This window comes from Eutrema salsugineum, unplaced genomic scaffold (genome assembly GCF_000478725.1).
Source record: "Eutrema salsugineum unplaced genomic scaffold, Eutsalg1_0 scaffold_13, whole genome shotgun sequence".
NCBI lineage: Eukaryota > Viridiplantae > Streptophyta > Magnoliopsida > Brassicales > Brassicaceae > Eutrema > Eutrema salsugineum.
Window position 1 is genome coordinate 2,705,415 of NW_006256885.1, and position 16,859 is coordinate 2,722,273.

At 38.1% G+C, this 16,859-nt stretch overlaps 7 protein-coding genes and 1 non-coding gene across 8 annotated transcripts in view; 6 read left to right on the top strand and 2 right to left on the bottom strand.

The window, feature by feature from the left end:
• The window catches only part of LOC18023085 (pollen-specific leucine-rich repeat extensin-like protein 1), a 1,660-nt gene extending 1,365 nt beyond the window's left edge, over positions 1–295 (top strand). The window contains exon 2 of the mRNA XM_006406478.2: positions 104–295. Within this exon, the coding sequence (XP_006406541.2) occupies positions 104–295 (192 nt within the window). The remainder of the gene's footprint in view (positions 1–103) is intronic.
• An 896-nt stretch (positions 296–1,191) lies between these two features.
• On the top strand, positions 1,192–2,726 carry LOC18023086 (flavonol synthase/flavanone 3-hydroxylase). The gene is made up of 3 exons (XM_006406479.2): positions 1,192–1,705; positions 1,913–2,240; positions 2,319–2,726. The coding sequence occupies exons 1-3, from the start codon at positions 1,245–1,247 to the stop codon at positions 2,577–2,579; spliced, it is 1,050 nt and encodes a 349-aa protein (XP_006406542.1). The 5' UTR covers positions 1,192–1,244; the 3' UTR covers positions 2,580–2,726.
• A 436-nt stretch (positions 2,727–3,162) lies between these two features.
• Positions 3,163–4,465, top strand: LOC18023087 (protein DMR6-LIKE OXYGENASE 2). Its single transcript, XM_006406480.2, is given in 4 exon segments — positions 3,163–3,674; positions 3,776–4,094; positions 4,097–4,105; positions 4,205–4,465. Coding segments are annotated over 4 exon segments (1,050 nt in total). The 5' UTR covers positions 3,163–3,213.
• A 322-nt stretch (positions 4,466–4,787) lies between these two features.
• LOC18023088 (protein DMR6-LIKE OXYGENASE 1) lies at positions 4,788–6,264 on the top strand. The gene is made up of 3 exons (XM_006406481.2): positions 4,788–5,367; positions 5,489–5,816; positions 5,951–6,264. The coding sequence occupies exons 1-3, from the start codon at positions 4,889–4,891 to the stop codon at positions 6,203–6,205; spliced, it is 1,062 nt and encodes a 353-aa protein (XP_006406544.1). The 5' UTR covers positions 4,788–4,888; the 3' UTR covers positions 6,206–6,264.
• A 445-nt stretch (positions 6,265–6,709) lies between these two features.
• On the top strand, positions 6,710–9,756 carry LOC18023089 (B3 domain-containing transcription factor VRN1). The gene is made up of 5 exons (XM_006406482.2): positions 6,710–7,050; positions 8,132–8,579; positions 8,671–8,739; positions 8,829–9,028; positions 9,157–9,756. Exons 1-5 carry the CDS (start codon positions 6,991–6,993, stop codon positions 9,403–9,405), a joined length of 1,026 nt encoding a protein of 341 aa, XP_006406545.1. The 5' UTR covers positions 6,710–6,990; the 3' UTR covers positions 9,406–9,756.
• Positions 9,757–9,828: 72 nt separating this feature from the next.
• LOC18023090 (pentatricopeptide repeat-containing protein At3g18970) lies at positions 9,829–11,374 on the top strand. Its single transcript, XM_006406484.2, has one exon. The coding sequence runs from the start codon at positions 9,829–9,831 to the stop codon at positions 11,245–11,247; it is 1,419 nt and encodes a 472-aa protein (XP_006406547.1). The 3' UTR covers positions 11,248–11,374.
• LOC18023092 (B3 domain-containing protein At3g18960) lies at positions 11,243–12,463 on the bottom strand. Its single transcript, XM_006406483.2, has 3 exons — positions 12,244–12,463; positions 11,528–11,954; positions 11,243–11,439 (listed from the first exon to the last, which is right to left on the bottom strand). The coding sequence occupies exons 1-3, from the start codon at positions 12,373–12,375 to the stop codon at positions 11,372–11,374; spliced, it is 627 nt and encodes a 208-aa protein (XP_006406546.1). The 5' UTR covers positions 12,376–12,463; the 3' UTR covers positions 11,243–11,371.
• A 991-nt stretch (positions 12,464–13,454) lies between these two features.
• Positions 13,455–13,539, bottom strand: TRNAY-GUA. Its single transcript is given in 2 exon segments — positions 13,455–13,490; positions 13,503–13,539. It is a non-coding gene; the product is annotated as a tRNA-Tyr (tRNA).
• Positions 13,540–16,859: the final 3,320 nt, after the last annotated feature.

Sequence of the window (16,859 nt, forward strand, 5' to 3'; positions counted from 1 at the left end):
ACGTCGAGCACCATCAGAATCAGACCAATCACCAGTGTTCCGTTCGAGTCCTGCTCCGACACCAACTAACCAACCAGATCTATCCCCAGCTCCATCAAACGAGCAAGTCGAAGCACCAACACCAACAACACATGTTGTTGAAGCACCGGAAAAATCACCATCATCTTCAACTCTACCACCGGTTGTAACTGCACCGCCACCGGGAAATAACGACGGCGGCGATGATTTTATCCTCCCACCAAACATCGGATTCCAATATGCATCTCCACCACCGCCAATGTTCCCAGGCTACTGAACCAACCATTTTTAATATTTTACATTTTGGTCCAAATTTTTTTCCCAATTAACCATGTTTGTAACAAAAATAAACATTTATTAATTTGACCATTGTATTCTGTAAGTAGATGATTTTTAGAAGTGACTTTTCCAAAATGAACCGTAAAAACCTATCTGTAATTCTCTGTCTATAGTGTAAATTCCTCATATCTCTCGTGTTTATCACTCACTTTTATCTACCTTTTTTGGGATTTTAATGTGTTTTTGTTTACTTTCCAAAGTGTTTAATATCCATTCATTTTTTCATTTCTTCTTGAATTCATATCGTTTGATTTGCTTGTCCTTAAGCAAACCTAATACTACTAGTTAAGTTTAATCCTGGTCTTCAATGGCAACTACCATATTTCTGACTTTCAATTTTCTAAATATTCTCAAATAGATTCACATTTAGAATGATTCATAATTTGAAAAACAAATTATTGCCTATCTCAGATTTTTTTTCCTTGTGTATGACGAGAAGTAAGTCAACTTAAATGGTTTTGACCCAAAAAGTCAACTTAAATTAGTGTTCAACTATGAATCTTTTTTTTTAATCCAGCTTTCCAAGATCAATTTAATTTTGTCCTAAATCTTGATACAACTTCGACTATGACATGTTTTTTATTTGTCAATTAAAGTGTTAATTAATTCATATGATTCAAAATATCCTCTGACCGGCTTAATACTAGCTAATTTTAAAATTCATTCAACGAGAAAAAAGTCTCAGTTACTGAGTTCGTCAAAGTTAGCAAAGTTGTAGTGTTATATTATATTGTTAACCATGACATATATGCGTTAAAAAAAAAAAAAAAGATTTTCCATTTGTTAAAGTGGTGTATATAATTAGCAACATTCTTGTTGTGGACATCCAACCAAACACAGCATAAACTCTTTTGACTCATAATCCCCAAAGTCATTACTTGTAGCAAATGGAGGATCTTGATCCAACTTTCATCCAAGCACCAGAGCATAGATCAGAATCCAATTTCATCCCTAACCAACCGGACGAAATACCTGTGATTGATCTCTCGCGCCTCGACGACCCCAAAGATGTCCAAAATGTGATCTCGGAGATCGGTGATGCATGTGAGAAATGGGGATTTTTCCAGGTGATCAATCATGGTGTGCCTTGTGACGAAAGGAAGCGTGTGGAGGAAACTGTGAAGACGTTCTTCGATTTGCCTATGGAAGAGAAGATAAAGGTGAAGAGAGACGAGGTGAATCCGGTAGGGTACCATGATGGAGAGCACACGAAGAACGTTAGAGACTGGAAAGAAGTGTTTGATGTTTATTTCAAAGATCCAATGGTTATCCCTTCTTCCACAGATCCTGAAGATGAAGGTTTAAGAGTTGTTTACAATAAGTGGCCTCAATTTCCTTCTGATTTCAGGTAATTCTCTTTTAGTTAGATGATTTAGAATTCGGAACTATTCTATGATCAGAACCTTATCACTTTTTCACAAATCTATTGGAGACACGTGAACGCTATCTTCCAACTCTGCATATCAGCATATGATATGATACACGAATTCGATGATTTTATTCTAATTTTAATTTTCAAGCTAATCTCTTCTTTGTTTGTCCAATTCATTTATAGGGCGGCATGTGAAGACTATGCAAGACACGCTGAAAAACTAGCGTTCAAGCTTTTAGAACTAATCTCATTAAGCTTAGGGTTACCAAAAGAACGTTTTCATGATTACTTCAAAGAACAAATGAGTTTTTTCAGGATAAATCGTTATCCACCATGTCCACGACCTGACCTAGCTTTAGGTGTAGGCCATCACAAAGATGCAGACGTTATAAGTCTACTGGCTCAAGACGAAGTTGGAGGATTACAAGTTAGTCGTAGATCTGACGGTGTTTGGTTTCCGATTAGACCCGTCCCTAATGCTCTTGTTATCAATATGGGCAATTGTATGGAGGTAATAATATTTCTCATTCTTCTAACATTGAAGTATGATGATGACTACATATATTATAATGTAAATGTGGTAATATAGGTATGGACGAATGATAAGTATTGGAGTGCAGAACATAGAGTGGTGGTGAACACAACAAGAGAAAGATACTCGATACCATTCTTCTTAATGCCTTCACATGATGTGGAAGTGAAGCCATTAGAAGAACTTGTAAGTCCTGAAAACCCTCCAAGATATAAAGGATATAAATGGGGTAAATTCTATGTGAGCAGAAACAGAAGCGATTTTCGAAAACTCGAAATCCAAAACATTCAAATCGACGACTTCAAACTTGCAACTTGATACTATATATGTACCTTTTTTTTTTTTACCAAACGATGATGTTACTGTAAGCCCTTGATGTAATAATGTGTGAGAGACCGAGTTTATGCCGCTGAAGACAATAAATCTGAGTTTATGTCGGAAAGAATAAATTTGATCATGTTTGTTTGATGTAAGTTTGCGAGATTTTAAATTTTCAATGACATCATGATTTTGTAGTGAATTTTTATTCCATGTTTGTATTGGAAGAAATCGAAAATAAGAAAAATTAGGTTGTCGTACTAATGGCATTTTTATTTTATAGTAATTTTTAATTTAGGTAATTTCTCACATAAGGTTTTCATTATTTTATGATGATTTATTTATCATAAAGGTTTTCAAAGGGGATCTTTTTTTTCCTCGACGAAGAGGCATCTTCTTTCTTTTTTATTTTGTAACTACAAGAGCATCTCTTAACATTATTAATGATGACATACAGATAAGAACAAATGGGTATAACAAAAATAATTACATTTTACTTAAAAATATATTAAGTGGGCAATTTTAAAAAATAAACAGCATGTTTATAACAAATAATTGTTCTGGACACAATCGCATCGCATCAACATAAACTCGTCACCGAACTGAATCCCCAAACTTCTAATTACCTCTAACAATGGAGAAAATTGATCCAACTTTCATCCAAGCACCAGATAGAGCAGATTTGAATTTCACCAGCATCGACTCCGAAGATATACCGACGATAGATCTCTCTCACCTCGATGATCCTAAAAAGGTTCAAATCGTGATCTCAGCGATTGGAGATGCCTGTGCAAAATGGGGATTTTTTCAAGTGATCAACCATGGTGTGCCTTGCGATGCAAGACAGCGATTAGAGAAAGTTGTGAAGAAGTTTTTCGATCAACCTCAAGAAGAGAAGATAAAAGTGAAGAGGGACGAGGTGAATCCAATGGGATATTATGATGGAGAACCTACAAAGAACGTTAGAGATTGGAAAGAAGTGTTTGACGTGCATTTCAAGGATCCCATGTATCTTCCTACTTCAACAGATCATCCTCAAGATGAAGGTTTAAAAGTTGTTTACAACAAGTGGCCTCAGTTTCCTTCTGATTTCAGGTATCCAATTCTAGATATTTTTATTTTGTTAGTTGAAGAACCATTTATTTTATTTTTACGAAGTTCATTTTCTTTCTTTCTATCTCAAACTTTGATTATAGGGAAGCACATGAAGAATATTCAAAGCACGCGGAAAAACTTGCGTTTAAGCTATTAGAACTCGTCTCATCAAGCTTAGGCTTACCAAGAGAACGTTTTAATGACTACTTCAAGGAGCAAATGAGTTTGATTAGGGTAAACCGTTACCCACCATGTCCACGACCAGACCTAGCTTTAGGTCTTGGCCACCACACGGATGCAAACGTCTTGACGATATTGGCTGTTGATGAGGTTAAAGGATTACAAGTGAGTCGTAGATCAGACGGTGTTTGGTTTCAGATAGAACCCATCTCTGATGCTCTTGTCATCAACATTGGCAATATTGTATGCAGGTAAAATTCTTGATATTATATTTCTTTCTAAGAATTTTAAGCAACATTGACCAAAAATTACTTAATAATAAAAGTAATGATTATGAATATGAATAATAGGTGTGGACAAATGAAAAGTATTGGAGTGCAGAACATAGAGTGGCGGTGAATACAACAAGAGAGAGATATTCAATACCATTCTTCTTGATGCCTTCACATGACGTGGAAGTGAAGCCATTAGAAGAGCTTGTGACTAGTGAAAACCCTTCAAGATACAAAGGCTATAATTGGGGTAAGTTCTATGTCAGTCGGAACAGAACCGATTTTCGTAAACTTGATGAGATCGATACCATTCAGATCGATCACTTCAAAGTTCTGTAACCTATAATAATATAATGTATCGTGATTTTTTTTCTTTACCGATCCAACTTATTATCATACAAATGTGTGTAAGTTAAATTGGCCGGTTATTTTTAAAAATTTTGGTTCGGATTCGATTCCTCCATTTCGATTCGGTTCCGGTTCGGATATTCGGATCCGGGTTTTTTGCCCAGCCTACTCATGACCTTTATGAAGATTCCGTCCACATTCATATTTGGCGTCTTCTGGTCCTAACCATGACTGTTAATCCCCTAATTAACGTACATAAATTAGTCTAGATTCATTTCATTACCTATTTTTTACGATACACACGAAGTCTACGTGGCATTGTCTTAAAAACCAACCCAAACCGCACCACAAAATTTATCTGATATCTCCAAAGTCCAAAAGCCTTTACCAAATCAACCATCGCAAAAAACCGCCATGGGAGGACTCGACGAAGCTTTTATCCAAGCTCCGGAACACAGACCAAGAACTCATCTCACAAACTCCGGTGATTTCATTTTCTCCGACGAGATCCCGACCATCGACCTCTCCTCCATCATCGAAGATCCCAATAGCGACAAGACGACGATTGCGACAGAGATCGCAGAAGCATGCGAGAGATGGGGATTTTTCCAGGTGATCAACCACGGCTTATCGTCGGATTTAAGGCGTCGAGTAGAGAAGACGGCGGCGGAATTTTTCGATCTACCGACGGAGGAGAAGAGGAGAGTGAAAAGAGACGAAGTGAATCCTATGGGTTATCACGACGAGGAACACACTAAAAACGTTAGAGACTGGAAAGAAGTTTTCGATTTCCTCTTGCAAGATCCGACGATTGCTCCGGCGACTCCGGAGCCGGAAGACACCGAGCTCAGAGAGCTCACGAACCAGTGGCCTCATAATCCTTCTGATTTCAGGTGATCATTTGATTCCTCTCATTGATTGATTCGCTTTAAAAAAGGGTTTAAGGCCCAATGGGCCTGTCTCGAATCCACTTACTATAATCTAAGTATGTACTTGCTTAATCATGTGTGGTAGAGAGGTATGCCAAGAATATGCAAGAGAAGTTGAGAAGTTAGCATTCAAGCTCTTGGAGCTTATCTCCATTAGCTTAGGTCTAGCCGGTGATCGTTTAACGGGCTATTTCAAGGAGCAAACGAGCTTTCTGCGGTTTAATCATTACCCTCCTTGCCCAAACCCGGAGCTTGCGTTAGGCGTTGGACGTCACAAAGATGGAGGAGCTCTAACCGTCTTGGCCCAAGATAGTGTTGGTGGATTACAAGTGAGCCGTAGATCGGATGGACAATGGATCTCAGTGAAACCGATCCCTGATGCTTTGATCATTAACATTGGCAATTGTATGCAGGTAAAAATATGAACTTTTCATTCGTCTAGAAGCAATCACGAGGGATCAAGAAACCAATATACAATCTTTGATTTGTTATATTTAGATTCGATGAATGCAGTTTGGTCTTATAAACTTTTATGTTGTGGAGTTAGGTGTGGACAAATGACAAGTATTGGAGTGCAGAACATAGAGTGGTAGTAAACACAAGCAAAGAGAGATTCTCGATACCGTTCTTCTTTTTCCCATCGCACGAAGCCAATATTGAGCCATTGGAGGAGCTTACAAGTGAAGAAAACCCACCTTGTTACAAAAAGTACAATTGGGGCAAGTTCTTTGTTTCAAGAAACAGAAGTGATTTCAAGAAGCTCCAAGTTGAGAACATCCAGATTGATCACTTCAAGGCTTAATTAATCACATTATGTTCATTAGCAAAACATTTCCTAATATAATGTCTAAGGTGTTTGTACTAATTAGGTAGTGAACATGGCCAATGTTAAGAGCATAAATTAAACCCACAAAACGTAAGAGCATAAATTGTTGTTTAAACTATAAGAGGAGCTTATAATTCCATTGTTTTGCAAATGGGAGTTAAATATCAAATTTTTGTTCACAGTGCAAATACTATTTGTGCTAACGATAATATAATATGTGTGATATTCATAAAGGGGGAAAAACTATATTTGTACCCAAAAAAAAAACAAATCTTTAAATCAAAAGAAAAAATAAACAAATATTAATATTTGTAAATCAGTAATAAAAAAGGAGAGGAAAAAAAATGGTCGAAAAAGAAGAGTAGGTGGGGGCGGTCGGCTTTTTGATTAGTTAATTATAAAAAAAAAATCAGTAATAAAAACACACGAGTGATTAACCGATTCGACTCACCGAGTCAAAGGAGAAAACACAGATTCAACTCGTTCGAGCTACACAAGTTGGTTTTTTTTTTTAAAAACATTTTTCTTTTCCATTTTTTTTTTGGGGGTTTGGTTGGGTCACTCAGGTCAGGTGGAAAAGAAAAGAGAGAGTGTTGTGTAACCCCTTTGACCATAATCAAAGCTTTTTATAAACTCCTTCAGATCTGAAAGGGTTCTCAGTCTCTGTCTCCGTATTCTCCGGCGTCGTTTTATGATCTGACTTCGGTCTCTTCTTCTTCTCTTTTTTTTTTCTTCTTTACTTCGTCACTGTTTCTCTGAACATGCCACGCCCTTTCTTCCACAAGCTGATTTTCTCATCCACTATCCAGGAAAAGCGTCTGGTAAACTCTCTCTCCTTCTCTCCCTCTTCCCTTTATCCAAAAATCTCTTCTTCTTTTTGTTTGCCTTCAAAAGTTTTAATTCTTTGATTTTGATGCGAAATTGAGGGTTTCCAAAGTTAAGAATCTGGTGTCGAGTTTGCAAAGATTATGCGTTATGACTCTTCTTTGATTTCCTGCAATTAAGCTGTTTTTTTTTATTCTTGGTAGAAACCGGGTCAAGGTTGTATTTTTATTCTTTTTCAGTGTTGGGAGCTGAAAAAAATGAGTCAGGAAGATTGAAAAGTTTCATTTTGTAAGCTTGTGTTGTATAATTCGTCTAAATGGGAACTTGTAGATTTGAAATCTACATGTATTGATGGGAATATCTCTTCTCTGACAGCAAACTGAGTGTAGTTTAGGAATGTGTTTCGATTGAGTTGACTTCTGACTATGATAAGATGTATGATTCTGTCAGATTGATGCACTGAGGAGAAAACATTGAGATCTGTTTTGCATACTCTATTTTCACTGTCTTCTCAGTTTTGACTAAATAGGTCTGAGATTTTAGATTCCTTATTGATAATAGAGTATTGTATCTTGTGAGTGAAACTTTAAAACTGAGTAGTGATTGACTTTTGTTATCTAAATGTCTATGTTTTAAGTTTCTTCTTGTTTCCTTAAGATAAAGTGTTTTGTGTAGAAAAAAAAAGGAGAGCGCATTTACGGTTTATTATCTGCTTTATTATCACAGTAGATGATACAGTTTGTGGATTGTTATGGACAAACTTAAATACTATTTGGTTCTCAATTTTGCATATAAGCAAAGAGAAACTCCCAGGAATAAAACTTTCGGTTAACATAGGCTTGAATGTTTACCTAAAACGTCACAAGCATAGGATTTATTTGATAAGATCGCATAATCTCTCTAGTCAAAGATACATTGTTACAGATATAGTAATGGACTGTGTCTCCTTGTTGGTGCCTTGAAAACTGAAACATGACCATTTGAATTGTGATTTTTAAACTAGGTTCTCCACCAATATCTTGTGTATCTTTATATAATTTTTGTTTTATTTTTTTGCATTCCGGTATGCTTGTGCAGAGAGTCCCAGATAAGTTTGTGAGTAAATTCAAGGACGAGCTATCGGTAGCTGTTGCACTCACAGTACCTGACGGTCATGTTTGGCGTGTAGGACTAAGGAAAGCTGAGAACAAAATTTGGTTTCAAGATGGTTGGCAAGAGTTTGTTGACCGTTACTCCATTCGCATTGGTTACCTTTTGATTTTTAGATACGAAGGAAACTCTGCCTTTAGCGTTTACATTTTCAATCTATCCCACTCTGAGATCAATTACCATTCCACCGGTCTCATGGATTCTGCGCACAACCACTTCAAACGCGCACGTTTGTTCGAAGACCTTGAAGACGAAGATGCAGAGGTCATCTATCCTTCTTCCGTGTACCCATCACCACTTCCTGATTCTACTGTACCCGCCAATAAAGGATATTCTGGTTCAGCCATTCAAAGCTTGTTCACTGGACCTGTTAAAGGTGATTTCTTTTTATCTTTCTTGGAGATCTCCAGCTTACTCGTTCTTTTAAAGATTTGAGTTTTAATATTTACTTTCTTTTTTTTTTCCAGCTGAGGAGGCAACGCCAACCCCAAAAGTTCCGAAAAAGAGAGGGAGGAAGAAGAAAAACGCTGACCCTGGTAAGCATTTTCCCTCTTTTAAACTCTCAAGACTCTTGTTCATCACTATTGATCCTCATTAAAAATCGTTTTGACATTGGTTTATCCAGAGGAAATAAACTCATCTGCTCCGCGCGATGATGACCCAGAGAACCGTTCAAAGTTCTACGAGAGTGCTTCTGCGAGAAAGAGAACCGTGACTGCAGAAGAGAGGGAGAGGGCCATCAATGCTGCCAAAACGTTCGAGCCAACAAACCCTTTCTTCAGAGTTGTTCTGCGACCATCCTATCTATACAGAGGTTGCATCATGGTAATTATTAACAAAAACATCTCAGAACTTCAAGTCAAGATCTTTATTACAACATTTTGAGTGTTGGATGAAAAAAGCCAACATCTACGGGCCATCGTCTAATTTCTTTTTGTGTTTCTTTTCAACAGTATCTGCCTTCTGGTTTTGCTGAGAAGTATTTAAGTGGGATCTCAGGATTCATCAAGGTCCAGCTAGCGGAGAAACAATGGCCCGTGCGATGCCTCTACAAAGCCGGGAGAGCCAAATTCAGCCAAGGATGGTACGAGTTCACTCTGGAGAACAACCTAGGAGAAGGTGACGTGTGCGTGTTCGAGCTGCTCAGAACCAGAGATTTCGTTCTGAAAGTGACAGCCTTTCGAGTCAACGAGTACGTCTGAAACAAGAGATCACTCACTGTAGGTATTATGGTTGTGATCGATCTGCAGTTGGGGGACAATTCCGTGTAGGTGTGTCTTAATTCAAAAACAACTAAAAACTCTCTCTATCTCTCTGTGTCATTGCGTCAGTGTCTCGTTCGCTTTTCTGCTTTTCGATGTGGATAAGTTGTTTTCATTATATATAACCTCTCTGAGTGGAACTCAAATTGTTTGAGTAGAAAAGTTAGGGCTAAGAAGTCTTTAGAAGTTTGTAAATACCTAATCTCCATCAATTTGGTATCGATACTTTGTGACCAAGAAAGATGATATGATGAAGATGGGTTTGTGTTGTTGAATATTCGATTTTTATTTTCTCTCTTCTCCTTTGTTTCTTTTTTTCCTTCTCCTTCGCTTTTGGAAATTTCAAAATCAGAGTTGGCGCGTATGAGCTCGGTTTTCCCTGGAGCAAGATTTTTGTCTTTGTTGCACCAGAATTCAAAAACCCTAATCCAGGCTAAGCAGATTCATGCTCAGCTGGTCATTAATGGCTGCCAAGAGAATTCTCTTTTCGGCAAACTCATAGGCCATTACTGTTCGAAGCCATCTTCAGAAAGCTCAAAGCTTGCTCATTCACTTGTGTTCCCTCGATTCAGTAATCCCGACAAGTTTCTCTTCAATACATTGCTTAAATGCAGCAAACCAGAGGACTCGATTCGGATTTTCGCCAATTGGGCATCGAAAAGCTCGCTGCTTTTCCTCAACGAGCGCACGTTTGTCTTCGTCCTTGGCGCTTGTGCCAGGTCAGCTTCATCTGTTTCGGCGTTGCGGGTTGGCAGAATTGTTCACGGGATGGTGGTAAAGCTTGGGCTTCTCTCCGAATCTGAATTGATTGGAACCACTTTACTACATTTCTACGCAAAGAATGGTGATTTACGTTACGCGAGGAAAGTGTTCGACGAAATGCCTGAGAGAACCTCTGTTACATGGAACGCAATGATCGGAGGATATTGTTCACTTAAGGACAAAGGGAATCACAATGCTAGAAAGGCTATGATTCTGTTTCGGAGATTCTCCTGCTGCGGTGATGGAGTTAGACCTACTGATACAACCATGGTTTGCGTTCTCTCAGCCATCTCTCAAACGGGTCTTCTCGAAATCGGTTCCCTTGTTCATGGTTACATTGAAAAACTCGGTTTTACACCCGAAGTTGATGTCTTTGTTGGTACTGGACTTGTAGACATGTACTCAAAATGCGGTTGCTTAGATAGTGCTATCTCCGTGTTCGAGCAAATGAAAGTGAAGAATGTATTGACATGGACTTCGATGGCAACGGGGCTAGCTCTCAACGGAAGAGGAAACGAAACACCGAATCTTCTAAACAGGATGGCAGAATCTGGGATTAAACCAAACGAAGTAACTTTCACTAGCTTGCTTTCGGCTTATCGTCATATAGGTCTTGTTCAAGAAGGACTCGAGTTGTTTCAGAGCATGAGGACAAGATTTGGTGTCACTCCGGTTATTCAACACTACGGATGCATAGTAGATCTTCTCGGTAAAGCAGGGAGGTTACAAGAAGCGTATGAGTTTGTATTAGCTATGCCTATCAAACCCGACACTATCATGTTAAGATGTCTCTGCAATGCCTGCAGCATTTATGGAGAGACTGTGATGGGAGAAGAGATCGGAAAGGCTCTTCTTGAGATGGAACGAGAGGAGAAGAAGCTGTCTGGTTCTGAATGCGAAGACTATGTCGCTTTATCGAATGTGTTAGCTTCTAAAGGGAAATGGGTAGAGGTAGAGAAGGTAAGGAAAGAGATGAAAGAAAGAAGAATCAAAACAAGACCTGGTTACAGTTTTATTTAAAAATATTTTGTTACAAGGTCAGAATCAAAAACTAATTTCTTGTGCAATTCAAGTTTTGGTTTCATCAAGTCAATAATTAAACATTACACAACACTTGCAGGTCTCGGTTCTGCTAAAAGAACTGTTATTCCCTGAAGACTCTCTTTTCTTCTTCTTCTTCTTCAAGAACGATTGGATTAATCCCATCAACATCTACACGAAGATAAAGAAATTCAGATCCTAATCTTCATACTCATAACGTTGTTATTAAGAACAAAGTCTTTTTTTTTTTGGTTCTTACCGTTTAAAATCTTCTCAAACTCGTTGTCTCTTGGTCTATTCTTGCGTTTGTCCTCTGAGGCACCACCTTTAACAGATTGATCATCTCCCCCTGTACCTTGAGTTGGAAGAAACTCAGCGTCTGTAATGTCAACTACCTCATCGTCGCTGTCACTGATATGAACTTCATCCAGTGGATAGTCAATTTCACAAGCTGAAACATCGAAGATCGTTACAAGGAAACTCGAGTTTCCTTTGTATTTAAATATGAGAAAATGGCCTTCACTGATGGAATGAGCTTCTGCAAATTCACTCCAACCCTCCTGGAACCAAATCTCTTCACCGATCCGTTTAAGCTTTATCGAACGCTTGAATCCCACAGGAGACTCTAATGTAACAACCTCGGAGAGTTTAGACCCTTGTAGCTTTACAAATCTTGTCGGAATCCTCTGTTTTTTAACACAATGAGATTTTCCAGAAAAGAAGTAACAAAAATGTCAGATCTTAAATTCTCTGCATGTCTTTTTTTAAAAAAGAATGATTCTCTGCATGTCTTAAGAACAATTTGTCAATTTTGGTATCCCTTTTAGATCTAATGAGAATGCCAAGTGAATCTGCTGATATAACCTCAAGAAATAGCAATAGAAGTGTAAAGCAACAAAGAATCGAACCAATAACAACATATGCAAACTGTTTTTTTCCAAGTGATACTCTGTTTTAAAAGTGTTTTGTTTTTACCATCATGTTACTCTTCATGGTTGAGGGTAAAACCACCTTGAAGAAATTCTTCACCGGAGATTCAGGCTTCGTCGGTGGCCGGCGGTGAGAGACTGCGGTGACTCTGGCCTGCGTTCCCCGGGTAGTAACCATTTTTTTTTCTTTTCTTTTTACCTTTACTTTCTCAAAGACAAAGAGAGCGGAGAGTTAAAAGCCAAATAAATGAGAAATCGGGAAGGAGATGATTAGTCATTTGTCGTGATCTTGTTGCATTTCACCTGACAAGTGACAAGTTACTTTAATTTTTCTAGTTTCCCAAGACTAATTCAATTTCACTCAAAAAATAAAGGTCAAAGACTCAAAGTTATTATTATTAAAATTCGGAAAATGCATTTGGCTCAAACGTTGATGGAAATATATAGTTTTAATCTCTTGTTTCTTTTTCTTTTTAACAAATGGATAAATAGAAAAGAAGTTTCGCTTTCATACCATTATATATAATTCGTTGCTATATACATTTAAGCTTGTATTAGACTATTAGCATAATGAAGAGATTTTAATCAAGCAAGCCTAATTACATCAATATGCATTAAAAATGTGGCAATGGGTTTTGATTACACAAGTATCAAATGGTTATGAGGTAAATGTGATTATGAGCCAAGCAGCTTCTTCCACCTGGCGTAACCAAGGGTGAGCATGAAAAGGGCAACGCAAAGCGCAGTAACACTCCATGCACACAAAGTAACCAAAAGACGCCATGAATGTTATACAATGGGCATGGTATGTTCATTCCGAACAAGCTTACCAACAATGTTTATGCTGCTATATCACAAATTAACGAGGCTATGGTCAGCACAGTTCAGCTGCAGCTCGATCATTTCGTTTCGTTAATATCACTGTGATTAATGCCTAACGAAGATTTGATGTATTTGATGATGTCCCTATTGCTTCTGGCTCTGGATCCATTTCCTTGTCAAGTATAAGTCTGCCATATTTTCGTTGTCATCCAACAAATGTTTGATTTCATCTCTCACCTGAATCAATGTACAAAGAGCTTTATGTTTCCCTTCCATCAGAAGTTCACAACCACATTAGAGTATCATGAGAAAAGGTACCTTTTGAACACGGGCTAGCAAGCGGGTGAGATTGCCTTTAAGCTTTCAAAGTATATGATATGGGCTGGCTTTTAATTCTCAAAGCCCATAAAGTGTAAAACAATCGGAAAAAAATATTCCGACCTGCCGGAATCGAACCAGCGACCTAAAGATTGTCTGCAACGACTACAGTCTTCCGCTCTACCAACTGAGCTAAGGTCGGCTTCAATATTTTGTTCACAAGTATATTTCTAATACGTTTATTACTTGAACGGAATAGCAACAATCAAAATGTTCATCGCCTTGTTATGCTACTTTTGAGTTTCGAAAAGAAAAAGCCTCAAATTATAGTTAAAGTGGGCAATTTAATTGGAAAAGTGCGATAATTTGTTTGAAATTTACTTACGAGGTAAGTAGAGTCGTACCGACTTTACATTATATTTTGTTGCACGAATCACGATTCTAAGATGTAATTCTAAGCAAGCGAACGCCTAGACAGATTATGCGAATTACTTAAACACAAATTATGTTATTTATATATAATGCTTTACTCTTTTCAATTACCCCTTAATTTAGCATCCTTGACTAATCCGAATTAGACCTAGGATGCTAGAATTCCATGTTGCTGAGTTAGTGTTTGAGTGTGTGAAAATATTTTAATCGTCGTGATCGGGTTTCACAATTTACTTCATCGTGTATTTATATGATAAACGGAGCATATAGATTCCTAAGGTTTAAATGAATTATTAATACTGAAAAAGAAATGTGGAGTTTTATGATTAACCTAATAAGAACTTTAGTAGTCTACCATTTGACGATTTGCAAAGTGAAATAGTCAAGATTATGGGCTTAATCATTCTTAATAAAGTAAATTCAAATGGACGAGAACCTAGTGGGACTTTGCCTAATTACGTTGTTGAAGAATACTTATAATTAACCTTATGGTGTTTGTTGGTAAGTTGTAACCTTAACATTTTTAATAAAAAGGCACCGACTAATCTCATCCTATAGTATTAGAACAGACTCATATGAGTTGACTTGATAGCGAAAACTTATATATATACCCATGGTCATCATATTAAATTAATTAATTTAACACAGGTTTTCTACGAAGCTTAAGCATACTAAATCAATCAGTCGTCTGAATACGAATATATCATTGACAAAAAAGTGCTTGGTAATAGTGGTAGAACAAGATTAATATAATTAGCTTTTCATGCTATTTGAAATAGAAGTTCAATGGTGTGTATATATGTCAATGTGCATAGATATACTTTATGCTAATATTTAGATTTGTATCAAACTTAAATCCGACGAAAGGGGGACTTTTTACATATACTCATCAATACAGCAATAAAATATCACTTTTAATTTTCCAGTGACTACCTCTTTTTTCAACAAATTGAACTAACAAATCAACCTACCATGCTGTCCCAAAAAAAAAAAACCAACCTACCATAGTACCATACGTATTTAAAATCTTAAATTCCAAATTCAATATTCTACCAGATCAATTTAAAAATAATTAACTCAAAAAATACGAGTCGTACAATGTCCATCTATGTGGTGTAGTTAACGCAACAAGTATTGGTTTTACACTTGGTTGGCCTTCTATTATCTATGTTACATAAGTGTATGGTCATTCATTAGCTTATCGTAGAAGTAGGGTCATGGTTCCTGAATTTTAAACAATTGGCTGAATGACTTATCTTGGGTTTAAGACACAAGGATTAGAGTTCTTCGATGTAATTTTAATCATGGTTGATCACTGTGATTAATGCCTAAATTAACAATAAAATATTGCGTTTCATGTAGTCTTCTGATCATATACTTTGGAAAGTAGTTTGCATCTTTTTTTTTTTTGTCTAAGAAAATTGTTTACTAATACAATGCATTTTTACTTTTGTTGTTGTATGCAAATTAGTATTCTTCATTTTTTTTTTGACTAAAACCGGGGGAGAGCCCCCTTAATTTATTAAAAATCTAAAAAAAAACCAACTACAAACGAACATTTCTAGGACAGGTAAAACCGTTCTCATCCTCTAAAACAATTGACTGGACACCTTCTAAAGCAAAGTTAAACATATGAAGACCTAACGGTAATGAAAACGCATAGTTCGCTAATCCATCGGCAAGACGATTAGCTTCCCTATACACGTGAGCAATGCGGACTGTCCAGTCCATTGATAGATAGCCATGGCACAATCGTACCAGGAAAGACAGCGGGTGTGAATCATTTATCCCTGTCTTCAGAAACACAACTACAATCTCGGAATCCACCTCCAGCTCCAAACGCGTGATTCGTTTTTCCCAAGCGATGACCAGTCCATAATACACTCCCCAAAGTTCCGCCAATGGGGCTGAACAAATACCGATATTTAAAGCAAACCCTCCCCTCCATTTTCCATCAACGTCTCTCAATACCCCGCCCGCTGTAGCTAGCCCTAGGTTACCGTGAGATGCACCGTCCGTATTGAGCTTCACCCATCCTTCACTTGGAGGTTTCCACGCGATCCATCTCTGTTCGGTTGTCGTTTTCCTCTTACTCCCATGGACTAACGAGTGCGCCACCGTGACCTCCCTAGCTAGATCACGTAAAAATTTTACCCGATCACGCCATTTCTCTCTCCTCCCAAACACATCTCCACATCTCCATTTCCAACTCCACCAGACCGCCATCGAGAACAGAGTAGCCCATAAGCTTCCATCGGAATCCGTCGCATCTCCTAGATTACCATACAACCACTCGATCAATGACTTAGAGAAAAACGCTTGTCTCTGGCGAAGAGGAACTAAACGATTCCATACTCCAACCATTGCCGGGCAGTCTCGCAACACATGGAGAATGGAATCATCACCCCCTTTACACACTTGACACAAGCTTGTATCACACAAATGTTGTCTATATCTCTCCACATTTGTCATTAACGCTTGTTGAGTAACTAGCCAAAGGAAGACCCGAACCCTCTCAGGCGCGATCACTCTCCATACCCGCTCAAACAATCTCTCTAGGTTCGGTCTTGGTATCTCATCTCTCGTCAATAAGGAGTATGCGGATTTCACCGTGTACATTCCGTTAGATTCCTCTCCCCAAGATATCCTGTCCAATGATCCCGTCATATTTACCACCACCACCGATGCAAGCTTAAGGGTCACCTCATGTGACACATATGGTGCAATACAATTTAAATCCCACCCCATTCCATTTGTCCATAGCTCACAAGCTCGAGCACCCACATCTTGGAACGGTAACCCACCTACTACCACCTCCGTCAAGGGCCTGTTTAAAACCCATTTATCTGTCCAGAATCGCACTTCCTGCCCGTCCCCGAGAACCCAGGTAACACCCGGTAACACCACCTCTCTTAGCCCCAGTCTCACACTCCGCCACGTAGATGACCAGGTACCTTTCGGCACCAGCCAAGTTGTATCATGTATATCCCGAACTTTATACTTATGCCTTAGCACCCGTGCCCACAAACTGCTTTGATCATGTAAAAGTCGCCATCCCACTTTCCCCAGTAAGGCTCGGTTCATTGATTT